The sequence below is a fragment of the Scylla paramamosain genome, chromosome 14 (genome assembly GCF_035594125.1).
Source record: "Scylla paramamosain isolate STU-SP2022 chromosome 14, ASM3559412v1, whole genome shotgun sequence".
Lineage (NCBI taxonomy): Eukaryota > Metazoa > Arthropoda > Malacostraca > Decapoda > Portunidae > Scylla > Scylla paramamosain.
In genome coordinates this window covers 16628731-16639922 of record NC_087164.1, presented here as the reverse complement: position 1 = coordinate 16639922, position 11192 = coordinate 16628731, and the positions used below count along the sequence as shown (strand labels likewise).

Genomic DNA, 11192 nt, shown 5'->3' with positions numbered 1-11192 from the left:
GGTTATATATATATTTTTTCATGGGTTTTATCTCTCCATTTGAATATGCATATATAATTAATCTCTCCTATGTTCTTTATTTTCTTTTGAGTCAATAATGAAAGATTGTGTGGTTCTCTTGGAAATAAGGATATAGAGAGAGGGCTGCTTTGCATTCTTTCCACTCAAACTGAGAGTATTTTAGTTTGTTAAAGGATGTGGTTTGGTTGACTAGACAAGATGGTGGAGGGATGGTAGGCCCACCACCTGCTACCTATATTTCAGGTTTTATTGAATTATTTGTGGCTTGACTTTTTAGAAGCCAACCCCATATAAATACCAACCTGCCAATGTAGGAAGCCAGAAGATTATTTGTGTAAGGATCCAGCACTATATAGGATAATTCAGACACCCTGATACACTTAAAAAAGAGAAACCAGATTTGATTTATTAGATTTATTGTACCAATTATCTCCTATAATGTGTTTTCCAATATTTATATCTATCTTTTTTATTTATTTATTTATTTTTTATTTATTTTTTTTATTTATTTTTTTTTTAAGAGTTGTGTGGTGCTTTAAAGCTAGGCTGTGGATTCACTGATTGTCTCAGTTGGGCTCTAGTCTCATGTAACCCTAGTCTACAGCCTAAATTAAAGTTTGGCTGCATTTACATATAATTGTTAAGAGACCTGTGCTCTTAATTTCATACTTGTTCCACAAGCATTGTATACACTGCATTATATAGAGAAAATCATCTGCAAGAAAGATATTTCATTCAGATACTTACATACTAGAAGTATACTGAAGGAATGTTTACTAACTAGTTCACATATTTGTGCTGTCCTGCTATTGAAAGTAAGAAAAAGGAAAAAAAAGCTTGGTATTGTGATTACCATTGACAACCTACCATGCACAAGGTTATGGTACTATTAGACCCTGTGTTACACTAATAGGTTTTGCATTTATGTCTGCTTCATTGAATTTAGCTATTTTAGTACATGCAGGTTACAGAGCATACATCACTGTATTGATCTTTTATTGTGGCTGATGGTAAACTTGAGCTTTTCAGGCATGTGTATTCTACTTGTGCTTTAATGAGTGGTACAAATCAGAGCAAGATCCATGTATCTTTGTATATATTGGTATTGATTGGTGGTGCACACGTACCAAATCAGGTAGATGTGTAACATTATAGACATTATATGCATGAGCATACTAAGCATTTGGATGTAGAAGTTAGAATGCAAGTGGCCATGGAAGAGTGGATGACATTGAGAGACGACTTACAAAACAAAATAATTGATGGACAAGTTGCACATGACCATGGAGGGTGTCAGGTGACAGAGAAAGGTTGACCCATGTGAACATAGAACCTTCCTTTAAAATAGTATTCATGTGTTAATGGCTGGATGCATATGACACAAGCTTGTTTCTACACTAAAATATAATTCTGACAAGTAATCATTATGTGTCAGCCATGTAGGAATGTTTACTTTGCCCTGCTACTAGGGTTACTGGGAAAGTTAATAAGATGCAAGATGTCATGATACTGAGTTACCACTCATGTGATGTATTACTGTAGTTAGGTTGTTGAAAATTTCTAGCATTGAATGAATTAGGTTTGGTGAAATTAAGTTGAAATGCATAATTTTAACTTTAGAGGACTCTTATTTGAAAGAATTTCGGTTGTAAACTTACCACTTGTGATTAAATTCTGGTTACAAAAATAGTTAATTTACCTGCTTAAATAGAAACATTAACATATGTATCACTGGATTGCTTGGTATGGCATTAAGCTCCTTTTGTGAGCTAACTTTTTTTCATCCCAAGCATAGGGAAAATAGTTATGATCTTTGGATTAGATACCAGGAGAAGAATGTAGGCCTTGAAAGATGAGAAGGAGCCATAGATACTAACAACAGTCAAATGGGTAACATTTCTAATGTATATGAGCAGCTTAATGAAAACCTTGAAATTGTTCGGTGTGGAGGATAAATAAATGTTTAAAAGTTTTCCATGTACCACCCTGCATCAAGCTGGAAAGGCAAAGAAAATTACCAAATGAAAACCAGCCAATAGATGCTTTCCTTGAATATTTTCAGAATCCTTTTCTCAAATGCTTCATTATCATATGTAAAGTGGCATTAACTTTGTTTTAATATGTAAATAATTTGCAGGCGGCTATGACCATGTGCCTGTGGACTCGATGCAGGGCTTGGATATTGGCTCCCAGCATGGGGGCCCAGGGTCAAACTATGGCCCTATAGACCCCAGAGACTTACCACCAGGGCACCAAGGCCACCCAGACTTAACATTTGACCAGCAGATACCTCCACAACCTCCTCGAGACAACAACCAAATGGCAGCTTGGTATGATACTGATCTGTAGGCCAGCATCACTCAAAATTGACTTAAAGGAAGAGAGGGAGAATTCTAGTATGAGTGCATAATTAAGTCAACCTCAATTGAGAGGCCAGTCCCAAGTTAAGCCTGGGAAAGTGGTAGTCCTGGCTGGCAGTGAGAGCAAAAGTAACATATCCAAATGAGGTGTGATGATTGCTTTAAAGGTGAGAGAATTTACAAAGTTTGGTAATTCATCATTCAGCAGAATAAGTAACATTTGATGTATTTTTTTTGTTGATCCTGGCTATGTTTTTAAAAGATCTTCATATTTAAGTAATTTAAATTTTTTTTGCAATTTATTTATAAATATTCACATTGCTTTAATGAAATGAGAGGCCTCTTTTTTTTTCATCATGTTCATATCTCAGGTGCTGCAGCAGATACATTTTTCTCGAGAAGTTTTACAAACCAGCTGTATTGCTCTGCTAAGAAGCAGCTCTTGTTACATTTTTAAGTTTTGTATTGTGCATTTAGTCAATGTTTGGTGGATTTTGGATTGTTTGCTGTAGGTAATGAATGTAAATGAAGAGATTCAGTAATGTAAAATCTTTTGCAGCACAAAGTGTCAGTTTAGTCATTATAGTTAGAAGCTGTCTTTACATTACCAGCCAAATACAAAATATAATGATGGCTCTGATGAATGTAAATAATTTTCTCTTAATATTTTGTAAAAACTGAATATATGGTAACCATCACAGCTGTCATGTTCCATCAGTGTATGCTCACTAGAGCATGTGATCTTCTTTCACATATGCAGTGTTTTGGTACTGGACCATCATGTTTTTTTACCATTCTTCTGTTAGCTTGATTGTAATAGTGATTCTTTGTATACTATAGAGATGATGCCTGTAGAATATATTTACTAAGACCTCTAAGCTTTTCTTGTTAAGGACAATCACATATGAGTATAGAATACTTCAATCATGCAGTGTATGTTTTCTATCAAAATGCTTCTCCCATTGTATAAGGTTTTTGTAGCTCATGTCAAATAATAGGTGTCACCATCAGGCTCCACAGGGAACAAATGCTGGGGTCTGTGGTACTCATCTGAGTCAAGGTAACTCCAACAGCATCCCTCTGTGCTTTCGTATGTATTGAATGAATTGTGAGCTCAGCATCCTCAGTATATGAAGTAATGTATGGATGATATGGGGTATGGAGCCCAAAAAGAGTGTAGCTTAGACCCTCCTACTAGAGTAACTATGATTTTGTATAGATTTTAGTAAAGCTTCTTATACTTTGTACAAACCGAGTAGCAGGCCATAGTGAGATACCATTATACCTTTATCAAGACATGCATTTTCATCTGTCATTGTCTTCTTGGTTGCCATTCTGCATCTGCATTAGTAGATTATATGATGGCAATGAAAAATTAAGTATCTATTCACTCTATTTTCAGCTTTATTGAATCATTCAGGACAAATGTAGACTTAGTAATCCTTTGTTCATATTCACCAATATCCTCATTTATAGATACGTATTTACACCACCTTATATTATTAGTTTGCAATGTGCCACAGTATTAGATATAATGTTATGAGCAATTCAGTGAAGTCATGTAGATTCCCATCTTGTACTACTATCAAGAAGGAACATTTCAGGTGTACATTGTGCATTTGTGTAAGACCTGACACACACTACTGCCACCATCACCAGCACTACAGGTGCACAGTATACTCCTTGAATGTATTTAGTCATGAATATTACCTTGTGTTCAATTTGGCAATCAAAGGCAAATAACATCATCCTAGTATATAGTTAATATTGGAGTAAACTTTTATGCATTTTTTTTTTTTTTCTCTCAAATGCTAAGGGGTGTAGCTATTTTCCTATGATTGTTCTGTGTATCCTCCTTCACCACATGTTAGATTTTTAGTCTGTGTATCAATTTATCAGATAATCCATTGTAAGTGAAGTGATTAATAGATATGAAAGTTTTTTATATCATTGTTTTTCTCCTTTGTATTGAGTTATTGGTGGAGTTACAGAGGACATTCAACAAGCCCAACTAAAGAACTGATTGGTCATTTCAAGGTTAGTACTACAGTATTTATAACTAAATTGTATTGTATTTGTAAGGTGTAAATATACCAAGGCTGTCTCCTAAAGATGTGGATAGCTAAGACAAGGCACACAACATTCACACTAATTCACAACACTCTCTTATCCCCTTGTAAGAAATAAGGATATACTGTAATAAACAATGTTATTAACTTACTTTTTGGGCTGACAATCACAGAGACCTCTATACCTCAAGAGAGATGAACACAGATTATTCCCAAGATGAACGGTAAGTGTGCTAACAGGCTACTTACTGTAAGTGAAAAATAGGGGTAAAGCAGTCATTTAAAAAAAAAAATCACCTCTTCCACAAAAGTACCATGTATGTATCAAATGTATGTGACATCTCAGTGGAGACTCCAAATCAGTATTGACTTTACAGTTAAAGACTACATCTGGATTCATCTCCAAGTTGAATTATGAACTGGATTTGGGTCTGCATGGGTAGAATCCAAACTTGGTTTATAAAAACAAATTGAGATAGCCATCCACAATGATGCAGCAACATTTCTTCAATACTGCTTTACTTAAAGATGAAGCAGAGATTTTGATGAGAACAGTATGAGTCTTGAAGTACTGATGTAACATTGTGAACATTTCGATTTTTTTTTTCTTTCAGTGTTAACCTCACAGGCTGGAGCATGACAAATGACTGGATTCTGCTAAATTACTGCAACTCGGTTTCCTTTTTTGAATTGTGCCACATAGATTGTTTCAGTTCACCAAATTCATAAACTGAACACCTATCCATCTAAACGGAAGACTCGAGTAGGAGAGAAAGACCATATCCAGGCCTATGTATATTGTATCATAGGATGTTATATAATTTAAACTAATTAACATCGCAATACGCTTACCAAGAATAGCATCCTTAATACGATCATCTGAGTGTAAGAATTCTGCAACTGATTTCTTCTGGTACCTGCTGAAGCATGCACTTGCACAAGAATATCATCAAAACTACGAAAAACTGGATGTTTCCTCGTTTGTAAAGTAGGAAATCAGCATTATTTACGTAGAGCACTGGCTTCCAAACAGATCTGCACTTTCCCATCTCCCATTTATTTTATTTTATTTATTTATTTATTTATTTTATTTATTTATTTTTTAAGTGGAGTGGTAGAGATAAATTAAGAGCTGGGTTTCCCCTATTTTATGAGCACTTGGCAAACCTTGATACGGGGAAAAAAATGAATGAATAAATAAATAAATAATATCTATAGAAGAAAATACCACAGTCACTCTGCTTGAAGTGGGGTGTGATAATGAAAGCAATGATTAAGAAGAAAAAAATAAATAAAAAGTGGATGGTGATGTTGCCGAGTCTGTGCTGGGGGATGACTGAGATGAAGAGTAGCTACTAGGAAAGAATGCGGTATATCAAATGTAGAGCGTAGAGTTTGTGATGATGATTGATAATGAAAAGAGTAAACTTGGAGAGGACGGGGAATGCCATCATTGCGACCAATTTACGTACACATATATGTATATCAGAGCTCATCATTCTGAATAATTTAATACTTGTACTGTAAAATCTATTTCTGTTTATCGGAGGTTTAGGAGCAAAGCATACTGTCAGGTGTCAAGTCAGTTCAATATTCACCCGGTAGAAATATTTTACATATAAAAGGAGTACTTGGAAAGAATGCAGTTTGTCAGTACCGCAAAGATTGATCATATATATATATATATATATATATATATATATATATATATATATATATATATATATATATATATATATATATATATATATATATATATATGATAACTATGGTGGTGATCGTGTAATTAGAATGGTATCAAGATTAGAAAGTCGGATGCTGGGTTATGTTTTTTTTTTTTTTCTGAAAGAAGATGATGATGTGAAGGCCTGACTTAAGGAAAAAAAAAACACTAGTTACTAATAATATCAAGAAGGGATAGACATTCTCAAACGTTTCAGCATCTTATTTCACCTACTTTGATTCTGATGATAGTTTGAAAGAATTCTACACCATCAATGGGAAAACCAGTTATGAGAACCAAATAATATTACTTGTAGCCTTTGAAAGTAGTCCTTTTGAAAGCCTTGAGTAGGCCAAGATCAAGAGCACTGGTGGGCTGGGAGACAGACCACGACCAGCCTCTGCCAGGGAGCGACGACATGGTAGGGTTGCTGGCCTTGTTTATATTTACTCTTCCCGAGGCTATGTTGAGCAGATAAGTGACAGGTCATGACAGAAGGGACATTTACGTAGTGTGTTAGATGACGAAGTAGCAACAGTTGGGCCTCTGGTGTGTTGTATAGGAGTGGTGTGGCAGGCTGGCCTTCGGGCACGTAAACATGACACCTCTGTTATTGTATTGATGTTAAATTCCTTTGCTTTATTATGTCTCTTTTGCGATGTCTGATGTGTGTATCGTATAATGTAGTACGTAGTATACGAATGTCAACCTGTCTGGTCCCTTTCCTCTGCCATTAAGGATACGGGATATTGCTGGGCTGGCCTGTCACACTTCGGCCCTTAAGTTAGCGACAGGGGGTGTAATGCAACGTACGTCATAAAACACCTGCATCTCAAAAAAAAAAAAAAATATATATACACACACACACACACACACACACACACACACACACACACACACACACACACACACACACACACACACACACACATATATATATATATATATATATATATATATATATATATATATATATATATATATATATATATATATATATATATATATATATTGTTTTTCGTGATGGTGATAAAGTTTCTGGGACAAGGGGTCCCAAATTCAGTTGTCTTACCTGCTACTGTGGCAGTCAAGCAGATCATATTCTTAATACATGCTTTGTTGTACAAAATGTTACAGCTCCAGTCTCTCTCTCTCTCTCTCTCTCTCTCTCTCTCTCTCTCTCTCTCTCTCTCTCTCTCTCTCTCTCTCTCTCTCTCTCTCTCTCTCGTTTGTTTGTCCACTGAGGCCTTGAGATTGATTTAAAGGTGGTAAAATGATAAATTGAATTTTGCTTTGATGTTATGTTAATTTTTTTCCATTTTTCCAGGCTGCCTCATTTCTCAAGGGACTGCCAGTTTATAATGAAAAGAATTTCAGCAAGTTTCAAGGTGACCCCACTGGGCGGACATCTTACAAAAAGCCACCCGTGTACCTTCCAACAAAGGACAGTCCTGGCTCACAAGAAAGTAAGGATTATTTTTCTTTACAGAGATTCAATATGGTTAGAAATGTAAAAGATTATATATTAATTATGTATACCATGAATGATTCTAGTCAATGATGTTAAATGCTTAAGTAGATCATACTTTGTTTAGTTATTTCCATATGTTTGTGTTCATGCCTTGCTCTCGATTTTCTGTTCACATAGCCATTTTCAGATTCTCTATTCCAATACTGGGTGTCAGCAGGAAGAAATCAATGTCTGGTCTGGTCTGGAATCATGTACCAACTTTTTTTGTGAACAGAATGGCAGGATTCAGGACCATAGCAAGCCTAGAACCTCCTATATGATTGTTTAGGGAAGAAAACATGAAAATACTATCTCTCAAATGAGTAGAAACTATTTCAAGTATGTATAAGATATATTCCAGAAAGTGATGCTGAGAGGAAAATAAACTTCATCATGTATTATTCTTATAAAAACTTACCTTGAAAATGTGCATGGCACCTAAATAAATGCCAAGCAGCACCCCAGCCATACAAGGTTGTAGTCAACATGTAGTGAGCAGGGTGAACTGCCTGCTGAACTATTGTCTCCTACTATATGTCTATTAATTCATGACTATTTTCCTCTCATACTCCTCTTTCACCTCCACTTTTCTCTCCCTACAAAAACAAAGTTGCAGTCAGTTTGTGAGGTTCGGATGTTAATTGCGCTGACTGTGTTTTTGTGCTATTGCTGACTTCATTCAGTTTCATGGAAGAAACCAAACATACTTTATCATGTGAAAGAAGTGAATGATGATCTTATCATTATCACAGTACTGGTCTGGTCATACTAGGGGATGCCTGCTTTGTTGCCTTTTCTTAGGGAAAACATTTTGTACCAGAGAAATTAAATTATATAATTCAAGTTCTCAGCTGTACATTCTCCTGATGTATGGCTTGTGAAAAAAATACAAAAATTCTCATATTCCTTTTTATAATTCCTTTTTACATGCTCTTTGAATCTTATTAAATGTGTTTAATAGTAGACTTTTTTTTTTTATATATATTTACAGGACAGAATCATGCAGAATCTGAGACAGTACCAGTAACCAAGTTGAGTGTGGGGGACATGTAGTCAACTTTCATAATTTTTCCTTTTGTCTGTGTTTGTGCTGGTGAATGAATATTTGTATTTTATCATTGTTGAATTTCAGACTTTGTGATATTTATGCTTTTCCACAGTTGTGACAGAAAAAACAAACATCCTCCTGCGGTACCTTCACCAGCAATGGGAAAAGAAGGTGAATTAAGAGGCAACTTATCTTGATAGATTATACAACATGTGAATTATAGTGATGCATCATAAAACATGTTCAGATCATCACTAATTTCTTGTGGAATACGTTCTTTACATTCACATACTTTGCAGTGTCCCAAGAAGAAACGTGAGACAGGATCTGGCAGCAATGAGGAAGAAGCCCCCAGGACCAAAAGGCCCCGTTTAGAACCAGGTCCTTCCACTGACTCACCCTAGCCACAACCTTCACCCTCATGACAATTACTCATTTTTTTTAGAATGATAGAATGGAGCCTCTGTTGTTGAATGAATACGACAGCAACAGCCAAGCTTGTCATAATCATTCCTGAAGTGGAAGTTTGATATTTATATGTAAACTTCAAAATAACAGTCTGTATTTTACAAGTTAGCAATGGATTTGTGTTCTATTAGTCTGAGATAGACTTTTCAAGTGTGCTCGATAAAAGGGAATAAGTGAGGTAGATAATGATCATAGTTTTGACCAGTTTAGGACAGGAGTGTTATTTTCCTATATTAATAAACTGATTCAGAAATTGCAGCAATATATATTTTTCAAGAACAACTATGTCTTCCCTAGTTCTCAATGAGTATTGTATTTGTTTCTAGCACCAATGAATGCATCATCTTTTTATGAAAGGCAAAAATGATCCAGGCAATGAGCATTTACATTTCATTACTCTTTGATTAGGGGTACATTTTTGTAAAATTTACACATCTTTCTGCTTGCAAATTCTTGATAAATTGGAATAAAAGCATTTTGAACACTAGCCATTCATAATACATCAATAAGAATTAATATATTTACAGAGGACTAATGGCAAAAAGCTTTTAGGATGAATATCTTAAGCAGAATGACTGATACAGTGAATGAGAGGTCAAGCAAAATGAGAGTTAGGTAAGAAAGGCAAAAGTGTTGATATTCATGAAATGAGTAAATGCTTAAGTCATTGATGAGAATCTCTTACTCATTGTCTTCAAATTTTATGGTTAGCACCAAGAAATATACATAGAAAATGTTTCATACAAAGTGTAGGCTTCTGATATAATCCAGCACAGTGGAACATAATTAATTCAGCACACTCAGGGTTGTATCCTTTGTTCACACAAAAGAATTTGCTGAATTAATCAGGTTTTCAGAAAACCATGTTTATTTGCTGAAAAGCATAACTATTATTTTTAAAGTTTATTTTGTGACACTTTTGTCAATTTACGCATTTTCGTTATGTTACTGTTGACAGTACATGTCTTACATAACATATAATACCAGGAACTCTTCTTATGAAAAGAATGGTGATCCAGTAATGCTAATAAATATACAAATTTTTTAGACTCATCATTTCAAAATTATTCTCCACACAACATGTACAGGATACTTGAAATGATACTTAGATAAGTTTTGAAGTGAATAGTTTTCATTTGATGGACGATGTTTGTCAACAGAAACACAAGTTATTCCGTGGTATCAGAGAATTTGAACTAACCAGCGAAATTAGACACTTATCCCAATCTGATTCACTCAGGTTTACTTGCAGATGATGGTTATCACTATTCATGATAATGTCGATAAGAGACGACTGTTTTGCATGATGAGTGATAAATTTATATGATGTGAAGTGATTTCATCAGCAGGTGATATGAAAAAAATGGTAGGCATTTCCTTTAATTTTTGCCATGTAAAGAAACAATAGCTATAGTGTCAGATTCCTTTCACACAGTAAAAATGTATCTACTTAAACCAAGGAGCATTCATAAACTGGGATATGTGTATGTTTGTATTATGTGAGAAGAATCCAAAGGTGAGATGTCAGACTGTTCTTTGCTGAGCAGTCATTGTTCTATAAAAAAATTACCACCCAAAACTTAACTGAGCCTTGGATAAACAGAAATCCTTCATATTAAAATTCCAAGTGATGAGCAATTATATGTGTAATTTCTTAATTTGATGATCCTGTTTTAGTTACCTATGTTAGTTGTCAGTGTTTATTACATTAGTCTCTGTACTTGAAACCATTTGCATAAGTAATCCTTTTCAGCAGGTAACTGAATATAACTCTCTCTCTCTCTCTCTCTCTCTCTCTCTCTCTCTCTCTCTCTCTCTCTCTCTCTCTCTCTCTCTCTCTCTCTCTCTCTCTCTCTCTCTCTCTCTCTCTCTCTCTCTCTCTCTCTCTCTCTCTCTCTCTCTCTCTCTCTCTCTCTCTCATATATATATATATATATATATATATATATATATATATATATATATATATATATATATATATATATATATATAT

General features: G+C 34.8%; 2 protein-coding genes across 4 annotated transcripts in view; both read left to right on the top strand.

Annotated features, from left to right (window-relative positions):
* LOC135106943 (armadillo segment polarity protein-like) overlaps positions 1-4326 on the top strand; it is a 34851-nt gene extending 30525 nt beyond the window's left edge. For all 3 annotated transcript variants that reach the window (XM_064016399.1, XM_064016400.1, XM_064016401.1), the window contains one exon: positions 2159-4326. In XM_064016399.1, coding sequence (XP_063872469.1) covers positions 2159-2370 — 212 coding nt within the window. In that variant the 3' untranslated portion in view covers positions 2371-4326. The remainder of the gene's footprint in view (positions 1-2158) is intronic.
* A 2130-nt stretch (positions 4327-6456) lies between these two features.
* On the top strand, positions 6457-10862 carry LOC135106942 (DET1- and DDB1-associated protein 1-like). Its single transcript, XM_064016398.1, has 4 exons — positions 6457-6594; positions 7501-7639; positions 8844-8902; positions 9031-10862. Exons 1-4 carry the CDS (start codon positions 6592-6594, stop codon positions 9133-9135), a joined length of 306 nt encoding a protein of 101 aa, XP_063872468.1. The 5' UTR covers positions 6457-6591; the 3' UTR covers positions 9136-10862.
* The last annotated feature ends 330 nt before the right edge of the window (positions 10863-11192 follow it).